We start from the raw sequence: 26,790 nt of genomic DNA on the forward strand, positions 1-26,790 counted from the left end.
AAATGATATGATATTGATACTTTGACAACACAATCCCAACTTCATGTCAGTTTTCTAGCTTAATCTGGAGCTTTCAACGGTATCTGCTGAAGACAGTGTCAAACTACTTCCATGTTCTCCACTTTACAAGTGCTATGTAATCATCACAGCTACTGAGCTTGCCATCAACCAATCCATCTCCATGACACCTGAGCAAATTATAAATTGCTCATGAAGACATGGGATATAGTTAAAAGCTCCAGAAAAAAGCTAGTAAGAGGCTCTTGAGTTGGGATGGTCTCGTCAAACTACTATTTCCAAGCAAGGTCAAGAATGAACTTCAACACTTAACTTGACAGTAGCTCTGTCGACATTCAATTATCAAGCAAACTTTTGAAATGTTTGGAGCAAATCAACTTTACTGCAGTGCAATTTGGTCAGAGGGCTGTAATCTGTCAGTAAACAGAGTAAAAGAAGCAGAAGTTGCCAACCTGAAACAACAAGTCGCCTTGGCCATCTAACTAACCCAGGCGTGCTACAAAATGGAGAGAAGTATTGAGGAATTTGTTTCAATTGAGCAAGTTTATATTGTTCCTTCATTTCAGCTAATATTGTCCATTTTTCATATTGTCTGGAGACAAAGACAAGCATTCACACGTTATAGTAATATCCTGGAAGATGCAGACAGGACAAACAGCTGATCAGTTATGTGAGTTAAATGTTCACTACATCTGAATTTATTAAGCAAAGGTGTTTCCATATCCGTGTTCATACAGCTTTTCTAATGCAATGCTTCACAATGTTTGAATACATTTTAAACTAAACCCTCTATTTTTTAAAGACATTTAATTAACAAAACTAATAATATGTTATTGACATTAAATGTCCCAACAGACTGATCTATGATTTTTTAACAAATTACTTCTTGACAGCATCCTTTCCAACCATGGTCATGACCAGAGGGGCCTTCATTTCCTCTAATGCCCTCATATTCTCAACACAGCCTTACTTAATGTGAAGAATCCTCTACAATATTCATATCTTTATTATGCCCCATTTATGTCTGGCTTAAGGACCTCCGATTAAACGCAGCAAGATTAAAAACAGCCTCATCTTCAAATGTCACTTCAATGAGGAAACCCTGACCTGCAATCAAATAAATGGCCAGCGAGCATCCTTTGATCTTGTGTAATAACTCTACTAGTTTGTCAGTGGTTTAAAAACCACAAAGATGTCCTTCGGGAAGCTTCTCCATTGAAAATCAAAAAGTTTTAATGCGACTTTGTTTCACTGAGTGAAAGAACAATAGACATAACATGTCAACGAAAATTGTGATCACAGGCTTCGTTCTCGACTGTTGTCTCTTCACTTACACTTCAGAGCGTTATACACATGCATTTGATTTTTTTTTTTAACAATAAAGAATACATTACATTAATATTTCCTGCTTTTTTATTGTAGTTTTTACTCTAGCAAACCCAATAGATTCATACAGGTACTGAATGCAATTCTGTAAAATATTCTTAGATGATATTCACAAATACAAGATCTGGTTGAATGCAATGGCATGTGTACACTGTTTTATGTGTCTGTGGATGAACTTACCAAACTCTCTAGGTACAGATATAGAGTAGACACAGCTCTGTCCAGACGTATAGTTTCTGGGGAAGTTTGGAGATAAAACAGTCCCTTCCGTTCCTGTAGAACGGCTTCCGCAGGGAGCTGGAGACAGAACATACACATATAGCTCATATAGTATACAGCAATATATAATATATATAAAGCTGTGTCTGCGGGTCTGTGTTTTAGTGTGTGTTACCTTGACAACTAGGCAATGCCCTGTTCCATCCAGGTCTGCCGTCATCTCCCATACTGCAGGTTAGGGTAGAATAGCCCTAGAGAAAAAAACAACTTTTTACTGTAGAAAAACAACCCACTAACCTGACTATTAACCAACCAACCAACCTCTTATCCACACAAACCAATCAACCAATCATCCACAAACCAGGGGTGTATGAAAATATGAACACACTTCAGTTTAGTGATATTATGTTTTGTGAAACGCAGTTTTCCTAAATTACAATTGAAAAAAATTGCAATGTATCGCCTCGCATACAGTATTGCAGTAATCTTAACATGCTGAATCGTATTGTTTTGCCAGATTCTTGCCCATAGACAGCCCGACCAGACACCAATCAAACAACCACACATCTAACCAGCAAACTGACAAGCCATCAATCCGACCAAACAAACAAACAATCAACCAACCATTCATCCGTCCATCCAGCCACTCTTTATTTGTACCTGCAAAACATATCCAGCCTCACAATAGAAGGTGACAGTGGAGCCAAGCTTATAATCGGATCCCAGCCTGGTCCCATTCAAAACAACACCTGGGTCGAAACATGATTCCCTCAGCTTGGCTGGACAGAGAGAAATAGAACGGGTGAGTAAGTGGGAGAGAGGATGAGGCAAAGAAAAAGCGACAGGCACACATAAATAATAAGTCAAATTAATAATAACTACTTCCCTAGCAATAATCTAATGAGGCAGGCACTACGTTGGCCTTTAAAACAGTCGGTTTGACTTAGCTGCCTTTGCCAGAGATGGAGCAAGTACGATAACTTCATCCCCCGACTTTTGTATGCAACATCAACCTAGTAAATTATGGCTTTGGCCCCCTTCCTTAAAGATTAACGGCCACCCTGCATCAACTCAAAGACTTAATTCCTGAGTCCACATGAAGCCAATGTTGATTCTTTTGAGCAAGTGAATCAAACTCACCCCCTGAGAGACTATTTCAACAAACACTAATTCAACAGGGACTTTATGGTGAGAACAATCACTTTTTTTCATCTTAAAATCAGCATGACGCATACTGTCACCATTGTGAGGGATTTAACTGCATAAACATTTGTATTGAGTGATTTGGGGTAGTGCAGTAGTCTCTTTGTTCAATGTGAAAATTAAATATTTCTAAACACATTCGGGAGACATCTGAGACACTTTACCGTGCTTAGGAAAAACAGATATGACAGGAAACAGCCCATGATGTAATTACATATTAGAATAATTTTTCAAGTGACAGTTACAAAGTGGCTATAAAAACACTCCCAATTTTTACACAGCAACACATCTTAACTGGCTAATACGTACATATATAACTCCAGTCCAACTGCATAATAACATTAACATAACAATAACATTCAGGACACGTATTAAGTGTGGACAAGAGAAAGGGATGTTGTTTTACTAGGGAGATACGAGAGTTTTTGTGTGAGGTATCACATGCAGAAGGTAGGATTGATAGGCACAAAATTACCTCTTCACGAGTTGTTGTTTATGCTAGGACTTTATTTAACTAATCCCATCATGAAAAGAAAAAAATAAAGCTTTAATTAAAATGTGCCTCCTCCATGCTAAGCGTCTCATAGATTTGTAATGGAAAAATATAAGGGGACCTCACTTTGGCCCTTGGCTCAGTTAAATGTCTGAGGCCCTTGATTTGGGAACGTTCAGCAAAGGCTGAGGAAAGGGGCAATGAACATGAATGGCTGGCCATGAACAGGAAGGAAAAAAGTTACCCTTTACCTAATTATTTATATACTCATTTATTTATTCATTTTTTAAATTGTATTTATTTTGCTTTTTTGTGTAATGTATTTTTTTTTATTCCATTATTAATTTATTTCAGTAAAGTTGTTTGTCATCTTTTGTACTGTCTTCTAACGTTGAAAACTGATCTCACATCATCATAAAAATAGATACAGGTGTTGAGACGAATAACAGGTTACATTTAGTCCAAGACACAAGCTGTTAGATACTGACTGACTGAATTGGTAATTGTGAATATATTGGAGATGGGTTTACTTATGATACTGATAAGAAATGTGTCTGTGCTGTTAAAAAGTCTCCCTCTATTGGAAAGGATTCTGAAACAAACCTGTATCTGCCAGAGAATACAAAATCTGTGTTTTGGGCTGTTTTCCTCTTGTGCCTTTTGAAGCTATCCCAGCACTAAGCGCAGTATATAAGGATGGTGGAACTATTGGGAAAATATATTACCTTTATATTCCAGGTGAAAGCCAGTGTAAGAAACAGACCCATCACTGCGGAATGCTAAATGCATCGTATTCGAACTGCTCTCTATCCGCTCTGGGAGTTTGCTGTCTTGGAAGCTACCAATCAGAGGACTGTTGCTATCCGGACCATCGTAGATGTACAGGAAGTCATAGTTTGGCTCAATGTTGAAACTAGAGATAGATTAAGAAAGAGACACAGATAGGGACAAGAGATCGGGTCAAGAAAGAAAGAGTTAACGCTGACATTTTAGGATTGAGTTTTCATGAGAAACCTGGTTATTTTTTTGAGAAAGAAAGCATGTGCAGAAATTTTTAAAACGTTGAATGTAAGAAATACAAATTTCCAATTTTAGAAAAACAGTGTCATGCTCCCAAATGGTTCTCAAGTGCACATAACAGTAACAACAGAAGTTGCCATTAGTTTTAAAGTTAAAGCATTATGTACGTTGAAAAATAAATAAAAGAAGCTTGGTAGTTACAAACCCTTTATCAAATGACTTTGAGTTTAAAATTAATATAATAATCTAAAATGTACAAGAAATGCATTCATTGTTGCAATATGATGAATCCTAGTAACTTTGTGAGTAACTTCCTCTCAATCATCAAAAAGTCAAAATGTCCACCTCGTGTTGAGCAAACCTACCGTGTAAAAAATAAATGTTTTACTGTAAAAAATGTATGTGGACTGCAATTGTTAGGTAATAAAAAAGGTTACCCAATGAAAGCCAGTGATAGGACGTAATCAGAGTTGACAGCAATGAGCCAATCACAGTCCTTGGAATGAGGGTAGGGATGTGGGTAGTTAGGAGAAAGTATAAATCCACTGGAGCCAGTCAGGTTTCCTCCACATGGAGCTATAACGAGAACACAAGCAAAGGTACACATTTATTCTAATAAAGTCTTAAAATAACCCAACTTAGTGCTGTAATAGAATGAATTAATAACAAAATGGAACAGATAGAACAGAGTTCAACCCAGATGATAAGTCAGTCTTACATCCCTTGAATAAAAAGTTTTGGAATACTATTAAGGTAAACAATAAATGGATTAGGTACTCAGATATGGGCAACGGTTAAAGTGATAGATCTCCTTCCATCAATTGTAATGGAGTGAGACCTCTGCTCGCAGGAGGCCGCGGACCTCTCGCTCTTTCGTTGTTGTTTGAGCAACGAAGTCACGCTAAGAAAAATCAGCTGGATCCGGCTTACAATGAAAAAGTATTTATAATTCACAAATGCTAAAAAGACAATTACAAACTGAATTACACTGTCGACAGTAAGGAATCGCGAAACCGAGTTCAAACACTCTCCCCCCCTAACCGGCCAACAAACGCCAGTTTACAGTAAAGAAGATCGCCAAGAACTGATTAGCGTCTCTCCGAACAATGTTTTTATACCCAAAAGTCAACGGTTTACATTCAAAATCTAGTTGCAACTTCAGTGGCTGGCTAAAATGCAATTGTCTCCTCCTGGCCTCAGACCATGCTCTCCATTGGTCCATAAGATGATCCTGGTAATGTCCGTTGGTCCACCTCCTCGTAAAAGCTCCGTCCATCCGACCCCCGCTTGACCACCGTCCTGTCTCCCGCGGCGCCGATTCACCTCCGACCCATCACATCTCCATATATGGTCATGAAAAACTCTGAAACTCTCGCCCTTCCTCTCCTTGCCCTCTCTCTACTCTAAACAGTCAACTACTATACTTCTAGTCTAATACATTCAATTGATTAAGATTGTGTGGTTTAACACTTTTGTAAGTAATATATGTTACACTTATACTATCCTTTACAAGTGAATATACTGTAAACCTATTCTACATTTCATAAGTGAATATTTTGTGAACATATGATATTTTATACTTTCTTTAGGTGTGCTTTAAATCAAACTATTGTACTTCTAAACTTAAATTCCTCACACAATGAGGGAGCATGGTGGGCAGCAAAAGGAAAAAGGCCTGACAACAATTAACCTAAGATATATACTATGCAGGAAACCCAATGGACTCAGAGACTGAAACAAGTCAACACAGAATATATGACAGAAAAATTGCAAATGAAAATGGACATTTTTCTACAAAGATGAACTCCAGTTATGTTGTACTTGACCGTCTAAATGTTGTGAACAGTACTTGAAAAATGGGGAAAAAAATAAATGAAAGAAAGGCTCTCTGTCAAGGACTGTTTCAGAGTGTTTTATGTTGCATGATATTGAAATTGTTTTTAAAGGAAAGTCTTGAAATACCATAACATTTGCACCCATGCAGGATGAAAAGATAAAATCGGATTCACTCAATATCATTTTCATTGTTTTTAGTGAATTGCAGTTATACAATTTTTAAGCAGCAGTATGGAAAGAGGTTGGCATGATAATGGAATAGTATCGCACTGTAAGTATACATAGCAAGTTCAGATTACTAAACACTATCTTCTTTACACAGCCCTCCAATAAGTCATTCACAGACGTGTCCTTGAGCAAGGTACTGAGCCCTAAACAACTGCAGTTGTGTATGCAGCACATCTATTGTATGTCCCTATAAATATATGGAAGCTGGACTTTTCACCTATGCAGACAGGCGGGCTGGGCTGCCAGTAGTATCTGTTATCCACTTGTATACAGGTGATTTTGTCGTCCCCCTGGAGCTCGTATCCTGGGTCGCACTGAAAGGACACCGAATCCCCCGGCTCACGGCCATCTCCACTACGACTGCCATTCATTGGTACGCCTGGGTCCCTGCAGGCTGTAGCTACTGAGCCTGGACAGAGAGAGACAGGGAGGGGACAGAGAGGGGACAGGGAGAAAGAAGAGCGAATGGAGGAGAAAGGGGAAGGGAAATTGTAAAAGTCTTGTGTCAAACTGGATAATATCCATGCCTAAACACTAATGTGTTAACTCAGTGCATAAAATCTATACTAATTTAAGTAACAGTTTGCTGCCCTGTATTGTAAAATACCTGTTAAAATAATTTGTGGCTGGTCCAATAAAGTTTTGAAGGAAAAAATTATGTACATTGAAATTAAAAAAAAAAAACGTTAGAAGTATTGGTCCCTTTTTGGCACCAATACGTTTACATTAAAGACATACAGTATGTAAAGTAAAATGATACAGGGATCTTTAACAACAGCAGTGGGTAAACTCACAACTTTTCTCATTTAAATAATGTTTAGTACATCAGTTCTGCACATCACGGTACTTACTTGAGAACTGAATAGCGAATCCTGACTTGCTGATGTAAAAGTCAGTCTCAAACTGAACAGTGACGGTGTTCAGTGTGGAGTGGATTCTCTCGGGTAGCAGAGACCCACTGAGCTCTGACAAAGACATTTCATTCTCAGGTGGTCCGTCCCAAATCTTCAGCATGTCGTGGCTGGCTTCCGTGTCAAAGGCCAATAACTGAAGACTGTAGTTTGCATGAAACAACAACAAAAAAATGTGAACAATATAAACATTATTTCTTTATGAAATTAGAAAAAAACTCCAAACTTTTACAACTTCACAACAGTCATCCTTGTGTAAGGCTTACAAAGAGACTATTATAATAACTTTTTTTTATATTTACATTTTTGTTGTTGTTGGTGATTTAATATAACGTATATAAACCTGAGTGAGATCATTTTCATCTGAATATTTATATAATAAATACATTAAAAACATTATTTTTCAATTCCACATTTTTACAACCGAAGAGGGCACTAAAATTGTTGACATTGTTATTTTAACTTGACTCCTGTGAAGGTTTTGGGTGGTCCACATTACCTCACAATGTTTCCTGAGTCCACCTCGATGGTCCAGGTGCAGCGCAGATTATTGTCATAAGGAAAAGGGTACCCAGGGGAAAGAATCCTCCCTGAAGACTCGCCTTTAAAACGACCACCGCACTCCGCTACGGGAACCACACACAGGTAAGAGACGTCAAAGACTGTTAACATGTACCGACATAGAAATGTCCCTGCATTGTATCTCTATCTGTCAGATTTGCACAATTATGACAACGTTACAAATGTCAATTCAGCAAAACCATCAAGGATTGTGTATGTGTGTTTTTAAGTGTGTACGTGATGTATGACAAGTCGACCAGCTATCTGTCTGTGGCAATTGTTTATCAAGGCAATCCGATCCACTAGGTGAACCTCAGTAGCCACTGAGCGGTGATTAAACGATCACCACGGAGGCGAATGGATTAAAAAAGAAGCTAACTCTCCTTATCTGTGTCCCTCTGTCTTTCTCACGCACAGAGAGAGGAAGAGACAAAGTGCTGATCCTGCATTCATCCCTAAAGAAACCACCACACATTATATAACAGAAAACAATTCCCGTTTCTCTCTTTGTCTCTTTCCTTTATATATTTTCACAATCTTCATCCCCTCTCAGCTTCCCCTCCCTCCCCATGTTCCTCCTCCCTCAGGCTCCCCTCCCTCCGTCACTGGAATACATTATCTCGAGTATTAGGAGCAATATCAAGAGTTGGGATGGGAAAAAAAACAGAGAGGAGAATGGGAGAAAGAGAGTTAAAAAAAGGAGACAACCAAGGGGAGAAAAGAAGGAAACACTACAAGTAATAATAAGAAGCAATATAATATTAAGACTGGAGGTTAGCTGAGGTCACGGTGTGTCGCTACTAAAATATAAAGTCAGAGAATATCAGCCAGTAGTTTTATGAGTCTTTCATTATTGATAGTGAGAAGGAGAGAGACTTATTAGGCTGAATCCAAAATCAGAAAGTTCACAGGCAGCAATGAAGAAAGAAAGGTCCTTAAAACACTGGGCATGCTGGCATGCTTATGCTCCCATCTGGGGCACTTTTGCTGCAGCCATTTTGTGTGTCAATCTGTGCAAGCTTAGCGTTTGTTTGGGTTTAATTAGAGAATGTAATCATTCAACCAAATACCTACTGGGAAGGAGGGTCTCCAAATAAGCTTCAAGTAGCCTACTAAACAAATCAAAGCACTTTAGGCATCACAGTCATTCAACCTTTATTTTAACTCAAAACAAAACAAAAAAATCATAGGCACCAATAAACCTAAATAAAACATTCAGATGAAAATGGAGATGAAAATAATACAAAATGATGAAAAACCATAAGAATATATGAAGCAATTAAAATGTAAAGCAAGCAAATCAGCTAAAACAAGAACAGCTGGAAGTGAAAAAGAAATTGAAAATTTAAATTGCCCTAAGGATAAAAATGAAATACACTTTAGATGGTTCTGCATGTTAGTCAAGGTTGCAGGTGCAGAATGGGAAAAACTGGATTTTACAAGCTCAGTTAAAACAGCCGACATCTGCAACCTTATCCAGACATTTTAGCGTGTTTGACAAGTTTACATGTCGGCGATATGCCAACATACTGATGAATGTGTGAGTGTGTAGGTGTGTGAGTTCTGAAGCCCTGATAATACCTAGCCAGTAAAAGACCATTATTGACTTGTTGACATCAATATTCAGAGCTGTGGTTTCTATTTTCCCATCAGTTTGAAGCCATGAATGAGAGTGAATTAGAAATGCAATGATTTTATAATGGAATATTAAGTAATGGGTTGATACACAAAGAGTATTTGCGTCCCAGTAGGTTTAATCATTTACACATAATGGCCGGTCATTTGATACTGTGGTCTGTAGCAAAACCATTTCAATTGAAATGTGTTTATGATACAATTTTAACAAACAGGTTTGTCAGTAAGCTATCAATAGAATAAATACGGGTTAAAACAAGCAAAAAAAAAAAGAAGTTATACAAAGAGGTTGGATCTGTGTGCGTTTGTACGTGTGTGTGTGTGTGTGAGCAGGTTTGAGTCTCCAAGGACAGACAGCAAATCCCCCACTGCAGGGAAGAAGATGGGTCAAATGGGCAGAGGGAGTGCCGTCTCCTCTGTCCTAAACAAATGGGCTTTTCATTGAGACTTTAAAACTGCAGCAGTGTGTGATCTCATGGGAAAATCAAGAAGGCAATTCCACAGGAAATCGGCCACCACCAGCATTTTCCATATTATTAAATGAAGGTCCTGTGAGCAGAGACTTTGCATAAAGCAGCAAGGAAACTGTTCTGTATATGTAGAGCAAGAGACAATGCTTCCTGCTGCTTAAAAAGCGTGAGTTCTGGGTAAATTAAATAATTCAGCTTGATGCCGCAGTTCAATTATAGTGGAAAAACTCTCAATAGTGAAGAACAGATTAATTGTGTTGATATATATATATATATATATATATATATATGTATATATATATATATATATATATATATATATATATATATATATATATATATATATATATATATATATATCCTGCTCTTGTTTTTTGCGTAACATAATCTTTGTTTCAAATTGCCAAATACCTTTAACAGGCTATGGGTAACTATGCAACTATTCATCAAAAACATGGATTAATGTCTGTTGATAGCAGCGGTATGGACCACACATCATATATCACAAAATACAGCAATATCAGTGAAAGCAAAAGCAAATATCAACCCACGTCACCTCTCCCTCTCAAGCTTATACCAAAGTGTTATTCAAGGTCCATCCCATAATTGTGTGTGTGTGTGCGTGTGTGTGTGTGTGTGTGTCTGTGTGTGTATGTGTGTGTGTGCCTTTGTGTGTCTGTATACATCGGATATTTTCAATGAACTTCTTTTCAACGTGCGAAAGGCTACAAATAGCGAGAGACTTACCGATACAAGACGGCAGAGGGTTATCCCAGGCTCTCCTTTCGCCTGTCATGCACTTCAAGGTGGAAGCCCCGTGCAGAGTGTATCCGGGCTCACATCTGTATGTGATGCTGCTCCCGGAGAAATGGCCTTGGTCATTGACCTTGAAGCCAAACTGGGGCACGCCTGGGTCCTCACAATGAGACAACTCAAAACCTAGAAGGAGAACAAGATAGAGAAAGATCCATACAGTGTGTACTAAAAGAAAAAAAGAATATAAGGGGCATCTGAGACCCGCAAGAGAAGACAGAAGTAGTGTTGTTTAGAATAATATTCCCTTAATATTCTCTCAAGTGTTCTGTTTATGAACTTCATGATATCACAGATCCTGTTAAGCTCTCATCCAGATGTAATAATAAAACGGGAAACAAATACACGAGACATAACAATATCAGGAGCGATACTGGAGCATATACACCTTATCCAATTTAATGTTGTTTTTCACAGTCTGTCTAAGCTCAGTTTCCATGGTAATATTCAAAATATTCTGTTTATTCATGTGCTCAATTTTGGAGAGGGGGATATGAAGAGATATATAAATAGCTTATCCTTATAAGACCCTAACCAGGATTTGATCTGCGGTATTACCTGAAAGACGAGGTGCGTCAGGATTTGAGTTATCTTCTGGAAGACTGCAGTAGGTGCATGTCTAATCCTTTTAAAAATGGCCATTTACCAAGCTGTTCTTTTTCGTTTTGCAATCTGAACACACTGCCATCATCCTGACATCTAGTTTATAGTTGCCCATCTGAAATTGTTCTATATGTTATACATGTATAAGAAAATAAACCGTCATGCATTATTCATTGTATCACACCTCAGAGTTTTATTGAATTCCAGCCGTCATAACTATAAACATAGTGAGGCATTCAGCAGGTTTTCATAGCTGCAAACAAAAGCAAAGCTCTCCTGTTTGCATTACAAACTAACTTCTATCTGCATGAGAAAGTTGAGGTGTAAAGGAGTAAGAAAGTAACGCTCCACCTCTCAAAGTGCAGTGTATGTCATCCTGCATGACTCCATTTAAACAATTATATTTTCTAATTCTAACTGTTCATCAAAGAGGGCACTGCCAGACGTATATATGTGCTTTGTTAAACAGCAGACTCACCTTTAACACAACATCCTACGGCTGAAATCAGAGCTCTCTTGAATATCTGTCAAACTGCTACCTGAAGAGTCAAACTAACCACTCCCAGCATGCGTTTGTGTCGCTATTGTGCCAGCTAGCTGTGCTGTGTATGCAGCTATGTTTGAAATTCAAACTAATTTGTGTAATTATTATTTTATACCACACAGTATATTCAGACCACACATGTTCAGGTTTTGATGTGCCTGTATACAGTTTTTCACTGATTATCTGTGAGCACTTACTGGAGTAGACCAGTTTGAATCCCTCCCCTGTACTTTCTGCATCACTGTAAAATTCCAGCCACAGATGGTTTGAAGTGGAGATCAGCGTCAGGCCCAACATAGACGATCCTGTGAATGCTCCAAGAACGTGGGCTGTGGTGTCTTTACCATCATAAATCTGCAATAATAACAGCACAACGTCTTTGAGATGCAAATAAAACACAATAACCTACCAAAGATGGTCAAGTGTAGTTTTCAATAGCAAGAGTGTTTTTATCATCACTGCTGGCCAGTAGACTGACAGAGGAATAGCCAAATGTGTGTTTACCTTTAGCATATCTCCTTGGGCAAGATGAAAGGTTCTAGCAGAGATGTTGATGCCTTTCCCAGCTTGCACCTAGAGTAAACATGACATCCAAATTAGATTTATTGACCAAATAGAAAAGTGCACTCAGTAAAGTGAAGGTGTTCTCCAGGTCAGTCTCCCTATTTCCTCCCAAACAAAGTAAATAGAAAAATTAAAAAAAAATAAAAATAAAACAGGGATTAATTCATCTCGTATCGTGCCTAACTTTAGTGGATGACTCGTTCAAAATGAGACCTATTCTATGGATGTCAGTTTTTGAGCCACAACAAAGGCCAACATGTGACCTGCAACAGACTAGGTAAGGTTTGTTTGTTGCCTAGCAATTTGCCAGAAATCGGCCTTTTGCTACTTAGGCAGTTGTTGTTTACTTTAGTCCCCTACCTACCGGTTAAAAGGAGTAAGGAGTAAGGAGTCAGCAGTCAGTGACTAGGTAAAACAGTCAATAAAATAGGTTTTTCAAAAATTGTGAATCACCACAACCATGAAGAGTCTTTAAGCATACAGTAATAAATGAGCTCAGAAAATATAAGGTTGATGTTGACAGTAGTATGTGAGATTAGCCACAGACAGACGGACAGATACACACACCCATGCACACAAACGACCATACACATGATCTCCCCACAGAGATAATAATGTAGACAACATGTACCCACACACATTTGGAGATAATTCTCAGAATGATTTTGTGGCGGAGTCTCTCATTAGGATGTACAGATTAGTTACCTGGATGCTGTAGATGCACTCGTGGTTGTTGTCATAGTTCATTGGATAGTTTGGAGAGAGAAGGATCCCTTCATTGTTTATAACGGAAGAACCACACTCCGCTGATGATAAATTGCAGAAAGAAGAGCATTAAAAAAGATTAATGTATAGATGTTTTGATGGGAAATGAGATTAACATTACCTTTTGTTATGTCACAAAAAAGTGGCCCACATTTAAAACTTTCAATTGAAACAAAATCTCCCTTTTCCTAGCTTTTTTTTTCTTTCTTCTTTCTAAAACCGTTTGGTCCTACAGTCTCAACGCTTTAGTCCAAAGTGTGAGCTGTTACAGAGAACACAGGCTGACCTTAGAGTGAAAAGATTGTTTCATCTTACAGAAGATGATGATTCTTTTTCCTATAAATGGACGAATATGTCTACGTGTGCTTGTGTGTGCGTGCAATTTAACAACCTTTTTAAACAGCTGTATTGTCAGTCGTCTACTTCCATTGAGGAGAATGGGCAGGCAGTAAAATTGAGAAACTAATTTACCTTAAGATACTCGCTCTCAGCACTTCTCACATGTGCCCCCTATCTACCGTATCTATGTCCCTTTCCTCTCTTTTTCCCTCCCTTCCTCCCCCTCTCTGTGTCTCTACTGGTGAAATAGTCATATTACAGCAGTCATATCGTCAATAAATCACGCTGCTACAGTTTCCATTTAGAAAATTACCTCTACACCCTCTCCCTCTTCAAGTCCCTCACTCTTGCTCTTTCTCTCTGTTCCCTCTCTATGAATAGTGGCTCCTTTACCCTCCTCTACTTCAATCAACTTTCCTCTTCTGCTTCTCACTAGTTTCCTCTTCTCCTCTCCCTCCTCTTCATTTTTCCTGTGCCATGCTAAATAGAAGATTTAATTTAATTGAAGAGAAGTCACCTCTTTAGTACTTCTCCAACTTCCTTCTGGATAGCTCTTTATGAAATCAATATGTCTGACTCACTAGTGGGGTAAAGAAAGCCTCAGGTAAAACCACTAACAGGAGCCACCAAAGCATTACTTTAAACCTGCAAAGTGCATCCCTTACTTTATAAAAAACAGAAAAGCAAAGGCAAACACAGAGCACAATGCAAGAGTTTGCAGTGCTAAGATATTAGGACATGGCATATTATAGGTCTAATCGTCTCTTTCCTCCTCACTTTGTGATGTGCTCCACATCATGCAGCGATGCAACACATCACACAGGCACTAAATATAGCAATACATCATAGAACACCGGCACGCAACACCGCTCCCAACTCTTTGCATTATCAGTCCTCGCACGTTGATGACAAAGAGCCTAAAATGTAAACACCGCAAACAACATGCAACGCTGAAGATAAGATCTTCGTTTAAAATATTCCCACCTGCAATCCAACATTTAAAAGTTATAATCTATAACTAGAAAGGGATTGTCAAGTCTTTCTGCACCTGCGTAGCTCCACAGTTCCTCACAGTGTTGTTGAAAACTATCCTCTGAACAGTGGAGGGTGGTGACATGTTACATTTACTCTGTTACAACTCATTTTTTAAAACAATTGTACTAAGAGTAGTTATTTTACAGAATATGTTTCAGATTAATCACAATACAATATATGTACTTCTACTCTGCTACATTAGGTTAATTCTGTTATACATCTTGCTAATTTAACTGATATACTAATATAAATAATCGTTATATTCAGCTGAGAACGCACACGCAGGACAAAGATTGTCCTACAGTGAGAGACAATGCATTTGCATGTGTCTCCTTCAGAAGAGACACATTCAGACCCTGGTTGCATTTCAAGTGACAAGGAACAACAGTGATATTCATTTTGTTGTTGTTTTTATTGGAATTTATTGGAATTTTCTCTGTGTTAACTAAAACCTGACAGTTACAGATGTGTGCTGTCAGAAGACTTAGTGACTCATGTGTGGCGTGTATGCATGTGAGAGTCCAAATCTAAAATTTATATTGCATGTTTTTAAAACCTAAATTATTTCACTTACTTTGCCTTTTGGCTCTTTTCTTATTGCTCCTGTCTCTGTTCATTGTGAATTAGTGATTCAACTCACGATATACACAAGTGTTCCACCCAAAGTAAAACCTTTTTTAACTCTAATGGATACATCTTCACTGCAGTTTGTGTTGCCTCGAGTGTACGGTTCATGGAGAGGTTCTTCATTCTCCCATTTGTATGCATGCACACTGCATCTGATTTTTATTTCATGTTTTTGTTTGCTACTTGTAACACTCAACAGTAGATGGCGGACTACTTGAGTTACTTAATTATGGATTGGGGTTCAATGTGGCACAGAAACCTACTGTACAGCCAACTGAGCACTGGGCTGTAACATGAGCCCTACTATGTTCTGCCCCATCTGTCAATTTCACTTCTGTTTATTCAACACGTTTGGAAAGATATCCAAGAACACGATTAATCCTAAAAGGTTCCAGTGTTGAATAAAAAATTCGGAGTCATATTTCTGATAAAGTCCTTGATTATGAAACTCATATTTCAAAGGGGTGACACAGGATTGTGAACAGGCCAAAACTCTCTGCCCACTGATCACTTACCCACCGACATTTATTGTTCATCCAGTCATTACAATTTGGCTTTTACAGAGTGAAAAAGTCCTATTCAGATTAGTGTCTGTTTTGTTCACTGTATTTGAAAACATTTTTGGAAAATTATTTTAAAAGGAATATTAGAAAAATCAAGGACAGGCGTACACTAAACTTACTTTTCTAAATTTACTTCCAAAAGAAAACTAGACATGCTCTCTTTCTCTTTCAGCCACTTGCTTTACCTTTGTCTGTGTTGCGCAATCTCCTTCACTATCTTGTAAAAGCAAAATTGGTCTTGTGCATTTGCTGGCTTTTAAACTGAAGCTGCAAAGGTTCTTAAAAGTGAAAGCAGTGGACAAAGATTTCTGTGTGAGCAAAGAACCTCACGGCATAAGCAGCAGCTCAATGGCTTTCTGGTCACTGTAGGCCAATGCTCTGATAAAGGATTCAAATCTCATGTGTCTTTGTTTGTGATACAGGAGAAAACTGAGAGGGACTGATAACAACTGAGGGCAAACTGAACATTATTTCACTATCAGTAATTGTGGGTAAGACATTTAGTAAGATTAAAGATAAACATGGATTTTTAATGCTTTAAACAGGTGCACTTTCAGATTGTAAATTACATGTGAACCACTTGCAATTAGCAGTGCTTGGTGGCTACAAATTTGACTGTAAATTCTAAATATGAAATTTCTTTTTAAAAACACTTTTTTTCGCAGCTAAACAGTCAAAATCCTCAATGAATGCATTCTTTTACCACTAAGTACAGGAGGTTAGATAATATCAAAATAAAATCAGGAGTAAAATTATTACGTACCGACACATCTTGGTAGAGGTGAGCTCCACATTCTCCGCCCTCCTCCCAGACAGATTACCTCGGGCGACCCCTCCAGGCGGTATCCCATATTGCAGGAAAAAGACAAAGTGTCTCCAATCCCGAAGCTGTAGCCATTTCTCCTGCCAAACCGAGGCATCCCAGGGTCCTCACATGGCTCCAAAGTGTATTCTGCAAAAAATAGATTGAAACTGAATACATAACGCATCCATGAATAACCATGAAACACACTCTACACTCTGAAATCTGCCCTTTCTGTGCTTCTGGCTAAAAACCAGGGCTGGATAGTAAAATTATCTAGGCTGATTTATCTTCTCTAACAGTAGAATTAAATTTGCTATAACTAATGATGGGCTATACCAGTGAATCAAAATATATTTAAACCATGTACTTTATTTAGTGATTTTTTTTGGCATCACTCAATTTTGCTGAGTCTTGCATAAGTACCTTAAGAGTAAATGGGAAGTGATGAGACTGTACGGTAAATTAGAGTGCCCTCTTCTAATGATGTCAAATCAACATATCAATAATCATCACTCATAAAGTCCAGAAACATCTACCCCAATATCTGAAATAAAACTAAACAATGTTATCATCAAATGTTAAGTGAAACAAACAAACGCCACATGGCCATAATCTCTCTCTCTCTCTCTCTCTCTCTCTCTCTCTCTCTCTCTCTCTCTCTCTCTCTCTCTCTCTCTCTCTCTCTGTGAATATGACTTTTCAAAAATTCAACAACTCTTGCAAAAAATAAACTACTCTTGAAAATGCAGTCCATTAAAATGTAATCTTCACGTTTAGAGTTATGTACACTTGTGAATAATTAGTCAAAAAGTGGTGTGTCTGAGTTGACTCCACTGTGTCCTGAAATGCACTTGCTGATTTTGTGTTTAGCATGGTACAGCAGGAGATTTATTGTCAACAGGCAGAGACGGAGGATGTGATGTGTATTTCAGAGTGAGTGTGCTGCCGGAGGACACAGCATGTTGAGCATGTTGAGTTTGGCAAGCCACATCTCTGGTGACACCTCCCATGTGTTACATTGTGAGTATCAAGTTATGCCATCTGGGAGGCAAGAGAAAGTCCCTCAGTGTAGCCTCGGATTCAAGTATCATTTATTCTAGAGTCAATGAGAGAGCGCTGAAAGGGCAGTTAGGCAAACGATCTTGATTTAGAAAGGGCAGTTGCAGCCTCGTACTTTGTCTTAATTCTGCTCCTTAAGTCTTTCCTATATTTTGAAGTAGCACAATGGGTTGCCAAAGCACTTTGTACACATTCTTGGCTGTGAGGAATCCATCTCCATATCTTTTCTTCTTATTGTGTTGTTTAATGGTGGATTACATTCAGCTTAATGTTGGGTAACCTCTCTCCTCCGTTCAGCTCTTTTTTTTTTCTTTCTTTAGCTATTCCCAAGGTTTTATGGGTAGTCGTCGAGGCCAGTGGTGTGTGAGAGTGAGAGCTAAACATTCGCTTAAGACGGCAACAGTTTTATGTTGGGGGGGGGGCGCAACTGTGCCATGTAGGGATATGGGACACTGTTCTCAAGTGGCACATGAGGACAAGACAAATTTCTGTTAAGTCAAGAAAAACGAAAGCAGGACTCCCTGAAAAGCCCTATTGATACCACAAACTATAGGCCTATTTCTAAACTGCCTTTCATAGCTAAAGTTTTTGAAGTTTTAGAAGCTTGGATGTGCATTGTATTCTTGACAATTTTCAGTCATAGCTGCTGTTGGTTCCACTCCGTTGAAATAGCTCTTGTCAAAATCTCCAAAGACATCTTGATGCATGGTAATGCAGGAGCTTAGTTATGCTGGATCGCAGTGCAGCTTTTGAGACTATTGACTTATGTGGGCAGTGGGAGGATATGTGCGAGTCAGACCTGCAGACCTGTTTCGCCAAGTGTTTCCATTTCATACTATCATTTGTACCTTTGAAAAGTTTCTCCACACTATATTTTCGAAAGGGGGGAAACATTACTTCAAGTTGGATTCTAAGACTGGGTCCAGGTACTCTTTAAAGGTATATTGTGCCACAATTATGCGGATGTAACTTGCTTCACACAAAATGAAATGGTACAATGACAAACTGTGACGACTTTCTTGACGTCCAAAATGTTTCGTAAAGAAGTTCTTGCAACTCTTCTTCTATTACTTCACTGTTTTGCATTCAGCATGGTATGAATTTGAACTGTCTAACAGATACAATATTACTTGTTCCGGTATGAAAAGACTACATTCAGGGTAAATTTAATCTAGACCTTTTGGTGTATAAAGTTACAATATGACTTAAGGCAAGTGAATTACCAGAGAAAGTTATGTTGAAGCCCTCATATGAAATCGAAAAGTCAGAAATGAATCGTAGCTGGGCTTTGAAGTTGCCATAGAGACCAGCATTGATGTTGCTAGGCAACTCGTTGCCTGTCAGGCGAGCCAGTGGTTGCACGAAACTTCCGTTCTCAGTAACCAAGAGGTAGTCATGTTGGTCCTCCAGATGAAAAGAGCTGAACTGAAACTGGACACCTGTTAGAGACACACACACACACACACACACACACACACACACACACACACACACACACACACACACACACAGACGAGTAGAAAGACAGGGAGAGCATCTTTAGAAGTTTGTCGATTCGCATCAATATACCCATAATTATATTACAGTATAAATGTACACAGTGAACAACGTTTGCACTGACAACATAACGGAAATACATAAAACATTTATTATCAACCAACTTCTCACCATACTGTACATGCACTAACTACTGTATGTCCATAAATATAAATATGAATGTAAATATGCTATGAGCCATACATAAATATGAAGAATACAATGCATATCAAGTTTGTGATTGCCATATAGCACCACTGTGAGAGCTGCTGCTGCTGTCTTTCACTGTGCCTCTCTCTATTAGGGAGTGTCGATCTGTGTGTCTCTTGCCTTTCCCGTGGCTGACTTCAACGGTCCAGGTACAGTTGAGAGATGAAGGGTAGCTGTCCGGATAGCCGGGACTAAGGATGGTTCCCCAGGGACCTCTAACATCCCCGCCACATAAAGCTGGATAGATTGAGAGAGAGAGAGAGAGAGATATAGAGTGGGGGAGAGAGCAAGAGATAGAGAGAGAGAGAGAGACAGAGAGAGAGAGAGAGAGAGAGAGAGAGAGAGAGATGGGACAGAGGCAGAGAGAAGGTTAGCATCAGATTGTTGATAGCTAAAACAGATAATGTTTCCCTGTGGACCTTTAATACAACTTCTATCGTACACACACACACACACACACACACACACACACACACACACACACACACACACACACACACACACACACACACACACGCGCTACAAGAGAGGGAAAGGTAGACAGAGATACAAAGAGAATGAGAGACATCCTCTAAAACTTGTTGGTTGAAAAGGTCTGCATGCCCTGACAGTTGTGGATTATTTGCGGTTTATGTAGTGTAATGTCCCTGAAACTAACCAACCCCTGATGATAATTAAATGCATATGTGATTCTAGTCATTCCTCATATATGTTGACTGTGCATAATAATCTTGAGAGATGAACAAGCAATATGCTTATTTTTCTGTTTAAAGAAACAGTATCAGTTGTATTGTGTGGGTCTGAATCATGGAAACATTTTTTTTGTTGTTTCAATTTGCTGGAGGGTGCTCTTCAATAAGTAGGTATACACTGTAGGTGCCAACACTGTGTAAATAAATAGTTGTATGTTCTAAATGATAGCACTGGCCTCTAGCAGAGCAAAACGTAACACTTCAGCTTCTCTGCTTAGCCATAATTAGCTCAAGCTTCAAGATCTGTACTTCTCATTTAGTACCTTTCACATGGTAGTGACTTACCTAGACTCCCAGTGTGTCCTCATGACTGCATTACTGAGCATGATCAAACCTGATAGACCATATTTCAGTGCCAGTTTGTAATAAATATTTGGAGTTTTAATTTCCGTCTGATTTTCAGCATTAATTGCAATTACAGGTTCTGCATAAAACAACCAACTCAAATTAATTTAAAATAAATTCAGTGGATATATTGAGAGACAAGGAATGTGAGAAAAACTAAGTAACTGCAGTAGTAGAAGCTACTGACTAAATTGCAAAGTTCTTTGTTATATTACAAACAACCATCTGGGCAAGTGTGGGAGAACTGAAACAGATTTGCAAGATTGTGCAAGGAAGAAAACTGAGACATGAACTAAAACAATCCCAAGAAAACCACTGCTTGAATATAATTTAAGCTAGTTTTCCACAACATTAATGCTGTGAAATAGCTGCATCTTGTGCAAGAACTGTAAAATATCTTTTGTTTCTGAATGTTTTTTCCCCCTGTTAATACCATTTGATTTCAAGTGATTTGAAACAGTGATATTCAAAGCAGTGAAGCAGTGCAACTGTTTCTTAAAGACTACTTAAAACATTTTCAACCGATCAGTGCGGCCTCAGGATGACCCTGCAGGTTCTGCACGTGGTTCAGCCGTGTACATTGTTATGCAGTAAGAGACCTGTGCTCACACAGAGATGCTCAGGGTTGAGACCAGGTCCTCGGAAAAGCAGGGAAATTGCTCATTCTATGCATACTAATGCATGCATGTGTTGCAAGGTGCTTCATTTCGGCTCGCTCCACTTGGTTCATCTTATAGTTGGCCGACTGGCCTGTCATTTCCTCTTACAATAAACTCATAAAATGCCATAACATTACCTCAAAAGTGCAACGATGGCAGAGCAGCTAGGAGAAGGTCAAACCAGAAAGTTCTGCTGAAGTTTCCTTGAGCAGGTCAATTAATCAGTTCAGTGGGAGCTGAGAACCACCAACACAGAGCTGCATCTCAGACTACAATCTGTTTACACCCAAAGGTGAGCACTGCCACAACAACATAAAACAGGCAAGCCAGACACTGAAAATGTGTTCAAAACCACAACAGAGCATCAGTATCTTCCCCCTCAACCACCACCGTTTATACGACATCAGCATCCCTGAAAACAAGGGTGAGGAGTCACAATATATCCAACCGATGCATAGATGCAAGCGGGCTCACGCTCACGCGCACGCACACGCAGGCACGCACACACGCACGCACGCACACACACACGCACACACACACACACACACACACACACACACACACACATATCGCTATTAATTATTTATACTTTTCTGCCAGGAAGCTCCAAATGTTGAATGCTGAGTTATATGAGAGATTTGAAACTCTGCATCACATCTCTATCTCTGCCAGTTTCTTTCTCTCTATCTCATTCTCTCAATCTTTCTTTAAGATCTCATTTATTGCTTCTTCTCCACCTCAGTCTGTTAGTAGGTCCTACTATCCCTTCTCTGTTTCATGTGGATGAAGCTAGGTTGAGTGATTCCACTAAAACATCAATCTTTGGATTTCAAGAAAGGTTGACCGAGTAATTTGAATCATACTTTGATTAATTGAAATCCACATCATTTCTTAAGGGAATCCTCTGGCTTTGAGAAAATCTGATATATTTTGGTCATTCTTTCAATATGAATATTACATGAACGAGTTTAGTTCAAAATCTAGTAATCTTTCTGTTTGGCTAATGTGATATTCTTGCCATTGTGTCATTCATTTTATATTCTACATCAGGAGTATTCAATTAACATTCCAAAAGGTCCAGATTGAGAAAATCTCCTCGGGCAAAGGTCCGGAACATTACAATAATATCTAACTTGCACTATTTAGTGCCATATATATATATATATATATATATATATATATATATATATTTATATATATATATATATATTCAAGAAGCCTAGTAGCCAACTCTCTGTGTAGCCAACAACTGTCAAATCAAATAGAGAAAGTACACATCAACTATATTTTAACAATTATTATTCTCAGTTTTCAAATTTAAGTGGATGGATTATAAATAATACATGGAAATACATAAATAAATGTTCTTCTCATTTCAAGTAAAATAAGGGCTGGATTAAAGAATAACTGACAACAGAAAGCTTTTGAAAAATGTGCATCTTAACAGCAGACCACCTCAAGGTGTCGGACATTCTGATGTAGCATTTCAAAATTAAAGCTCTTCAAAATCGCATGCATGAGATAACTTCAAATCACATTCATGAGACAATTTGTCTAACTCCAGATGGGATTTTAGAGGAAATGGTGGATAGTTACAAAAATCATTTCACCTCAGGTTAAAATGAAGTAATTCATTTTAGAAAAATGTATTTCACTGAATTGCCCTGCAGCTTTAAATGCAATTCATTCAGGTGTGAAGTGATGTCAAAAAACAAAAGCCACGGTATTATATTTTTCTCATCTTCTAACAAGATAAATGTGTGTGCATGGACTTTATCTGTGGTTATTAAACTACTTGTTTCAGCTCTATTATCTCTTTTAACATCATAGTTGGTCAATTAATTCATGTGTTAGGATTTTGATCATATTGGGCTCTTAGGTTTATTTTTTTGGTCTTCATTTCAGATGTGAGTGGGTAAGTTCGCTCAAAAGAGTTGTGCTTTGTCTCGTAGTGGTGCTTCACATTACCGCGTTTAATAATTGACACGTCGCTGAACATATGAGACACACTAGTTTTAAACTGTCCGTGGGAAGAAATAACCTATACGAGTCTGTTCATTATTGTTTACAGACTCTGGTCTCTCTGGTCTCTCTGACCACTTCTCTCTCTCTCTCTTTGGAGAACGTCATGTGAAATAACTTCTCTGACTCACGTAATAATTCTCTTACTCCTCGTTCTCTTTCCTCGTCTCCCCCGTGTGTGTGCATCTCAGTCGAGTCAGGAAACTTGTCAGAATACTCATATTTGATTGGCTGAGCTACATCACGTGATGTGATTTACGCCACTGAACAAGTGCCGTAAAGGCTGGAAAAGCTGCGCCGGTTAAAATAAAAGCGCTCCATCAAAATGTAATAATTCTCAATTATCTATCGGTTTTAGGTCCTGGGTCCGGATACAACGGCGTCTGGGTCCGGATCCGGACCGCAGTCCGCCTATTAGTGACCTCTGTTCTACATCAAAGGAAGGAATGCTGCTTATTTCCTAATACACAGTAAAAACATAATTTGATTTCCGCAACACTTTCCAGAGCTGAGTCAGCTTTCAATGCTGCCATTCATCGTTGACCCGTCAATCATCACACTAGACCATTTCTTTGCAACCACAGCAGCAAATAGTACCTATATTTGCGTGTTTACTGTTGAAACATGGTCTGATGGCATTCAGCCTGCATATTACAGGCAGCATGTTTGATGTTTGTATGCTCAAACTGCCTCCTTGGAGGAAACCACTGCCGGTCCAGGGAACTGTGCAATTCAAATGTGGTTAACAAGCGAATGAGCCAACAAGCCGAACCAAGCAAGCCGCTACAAAACTGATGCAGCAGTGCCGCATCTCTCTTTCCTCCCTCCTCCATGATTGGAGTGAGAGAGAGAGATCCCCTCCTCCCCTCAGCTACTCTTGTGCCCCCTCTCACTCCTTGATTTGGGAGAGAAGAGAGAGGAGGTGACAGCCAACACAGGCTCTCGTCAACCTTACCTCAAACCTTCCTGTGTTCACGTTTCACAGGGGAGAGGAGGTGACAGGAGACACATGGCACAAGCACACGGACACACACACACACACACAGACACACACACACACACGCACACACACACACACACACACACACACACACACACACACACACACACACACACACACACACACACACACACACCTACAGCCACACACACATACTGTACATGCCCACAGATCTCTAATCTTCTCCTGAAATCATCCCCTATCAGCCACAGCAGCCTTCACTGCAAATTGCCCCGGCGTGTGTGTGTGTGTGTGTGTGTGTGTGTATGTGTGTGTGTGTGTGTGTGCGTGATTAAACCAGTGGTTTTGTCGCAGAACAACATGTTCTGTGTGACTCAGCTCCCTATATAGAGATGGTGGGCTCCACTTCTGAGCTCTTTCACACTCCTCAGTTTCTTTGAGTCTCGTTTTTTAATGGAACAAATAGATCATCTATTTTGTTTTAAAATTTGTTTTGGTCAACTCTCTTAAAATGTCTTATCTTTCATCTTTAAAAAACACTTAGAAATGCATTATTTAGGAAGAGTGAAAGTCATTTTTGAGAACCAGCTATTTCATTTTGAAGCATCATTCTTTTGTACTGTAAATATTATAAGCAAGACTGCAGTCAAGATGTGGCCATGCCATGTCAGTATGTGCTCCCACACTTAACACTGTGCATACTATCTCTACACCAACATCTAGATTAAACGTAGATTGTGTTGGATTTCATATATTGGGGGTAAAGATAGTGATCTAATGTATGTCAAAAAAAGTCAAAGACTTTAAAGTTAAGTTATGGGGTTTTTACATCTGACAATAGATGACACAGAGGTAATAGAGAGTAATTTCGGGTGTCAGATTACTGTGAGATATCAACACACATTATCTGAAAGAGCCGTCATATTTAATACTTTGGGGGCTATGTTATGTTAATTTGACTATGTCAATTCGAACACGTCATTACCAAATTAAACAGGCCTTCTCATAAAGGTTGGTTATAGGAGTGTTTTCCCAAGTTTTTGTTTAAACATAATATTTGATAAGTGCTACAAAAAAATCAGGTATAATGTAGAGCAAGGAAAACCTGTGAACTACTGTACATGATATACATTTATTATGTATTTGTCTGAGTGGCTATTTAATTGGTATTTACCGTCACATGTAGGTAACTGGTGGCTCCACCAGTGGTTCTTCTCACATACTAGTGGCTCCTCGTGGCTGAGTCTGTAGCCAGAATCACAACCAAATGATACTGTAGACCCGATGGAGAAATCCTGCCCATACCGAATCCCATTGACGGGGATACCAGGGTCCAGGCATGAGTAGCTGTCCACTGTAACGCCTGAAAAAAAAAGAAGATTAGATGTCTACATGGTATGTATGTGCATAAAGACTAGACTTGCATCAGCAGTTTTGCTGATCTGCATAATCTAAAACTCACAGATGGCTTGAATCTCCACATGAAGCACCATGCTGTGCAATCAAGGTGGTTTGCTCATCACAGTTGATGACCTGCATGTCAGGCCAGCTTGTGAATCTGTGTCTGGTGGGCTACTAGTGTAAGGTTGTGTCCTGACATCATGCAAAACACCTAATGTTATGTATAAAGTGCATGTTATCTATAAAGTGCATGTTGTTCATTCTGTACACATGACATCTATTGCAATTCTGTCCATCCTGGGAGAGGGATCCCTCCTCTGTTGCTCTCCATCAGGTCTCTTCCTCTTTTTTCCCCATTAAAGGGTTTTTTGGGGGAGTTTTTCCTGTTCCGATGTGAGGGTTCCAGGACAGAGGATGTCGTACAGATTGTAAAGCCCTCTGAGGCAAATTTTGGAATTTGTGATTTTGGGCTATACAAAAATAAATTGAATTGAATTGAATTGAATTGAATGTGTATTGTTGTGATCTGCAGAAGGCATAGACAATATTTCATAGACAGCTTTGTATCTATGAAGGCATGTCCACATGTCTATATGCATAAATATACTGTATCCTCTGACTTACTTTCATATATTATTTTGAAGCCAGCATTTGATCGGCTGTTATCGGTGGTAAACAGTAGATACAGAAAGTTGCTGCTGCTGAACAGGAACTGGGGCACCTGGGTACCATTAAAGGAGCCAACCAGAGGAGACAGGAGGTTTGGCCCATCATGGATCTCCAAAAAGTCATAACCCAGCTCTGTCTGGAACCTGTGAGACAACAACATCAGAATATCACAATGCTGATAATCATTTTTCTTTTTTTAAAGAGACACTGGAATAAACACCTTCATATGTAAATTCAAACAGTTAGGACAACCCAAGACTGGGTAAAAAGTTTAGGCTTATGTTCTTCACTCACTAAAGATGGATCTCTTTGATGCATTAATTGAAAGGGTAACTTCAGTCATTTTTTATCCCGGACTCTATTTTGCCATGTCTTTGTGTCTAAGTGACTCAATTTATGTCCATTTATGTCAGATTGTTATTATAAGTGTCTGACAACAATGGAACAAGGACCCCTCAGAGAAATAAATTAGTTTTCTTACCTTTTGATTTCTGTTATTGTGTCAAGTGACTTATTGGAAGGCAACGATGGAAACGTG

The 26,790-nt window shown here is 38.9% G+C and overlaps 1 protein-coding gene across 5 annotated transcripts in view; it reads right to left on the reverse strand.

Moving 5' to 3' along the window:
• Positions 1-26,790, reverse strand: part of csmd3b (CUB and Sushi multiple domains 3b) — a 342,676-nt gene that overhangs the window by 59,242 nt on the left and 256,644 nt on the right. For all 5 annotated transcript variants that reach the window (XM_068734381.1, XM_068734379.1, XM_068734378.1 and 2 more), the window contains exons 18-34: positions 26,208-26,395; positions 25,357-25,545; positions 19,564-19,680; positions 18,921-19,136; positions 16,597-16,785; positions 13,210-13,310; positions 12,445-12,513; positions 12,138-12,294; positions 10,728-10,919; positions 7,814-7,940; positions 7,255-7,457; positions 6,621-6,812; positions 4,777-4,915; positions 4,045-4,232; positions 2,284-2,402; positions 1,799-1,874; positions 1,585-1,701 (exon numbers count right to left, since the gene is read on the reverse strand). In XM_068734381.1, coding sequence (XP_068590482.1) covers positions 1,585-1,701; positions 1,799-1,874; positions 2,284-2,402; positions 4,045-4,232; positions 4,777-4,915; positions 6,621-6,812; positions 7,255-7,457; positions 7,814-7,940; positions 10,728-10,919; positions 12,138-12,294; positions 12,445-12,513; positions 13,210-13,310; positions 16,597-16,785; positions 18,921-19,136; positions 19,564-19,680; positions 25,357-25,545; positions 26,208-26,395 — 2,579 coding nt within the window. The remainder of the gene's footprint in view (positions 1-1,584; positions 1,702-1,798; positions 1,875-2,283; positions 2,403-4,044; positions 4,233-4,776; positions 4,916-6,620; positions 6,813-7,254; positions 7,458-7,813; positions 7,941-10,727; positions 10,920-12,137; positions 12,295-12,444; positions 12,514-13,209; positions 13,311-16,596; positions 16,786-18,920; positions 19,137-19,563; positions 19,681-25,356; positions 25,546-26,207; positions 26,396-26,790) is intronic.

The sequence above is a fragment of the Cebidichthys violaceus genome, unplaced genomic scaffold (genome assembly GCF_023349555.1).
Source record: "Cebidichthys violaceus isolate CVI_PGR_0920_01 unplaced genomic scaffold, fCebVio1.0.p SCAF_63, whole genome shotgun sequence".
Lineage (NCBI taxonomy): Eukaryota > Metazoa > Chordata > Actinopteri > Perciformes > Stichaeidae > Cebidichthys > Cebidichthys violaceus.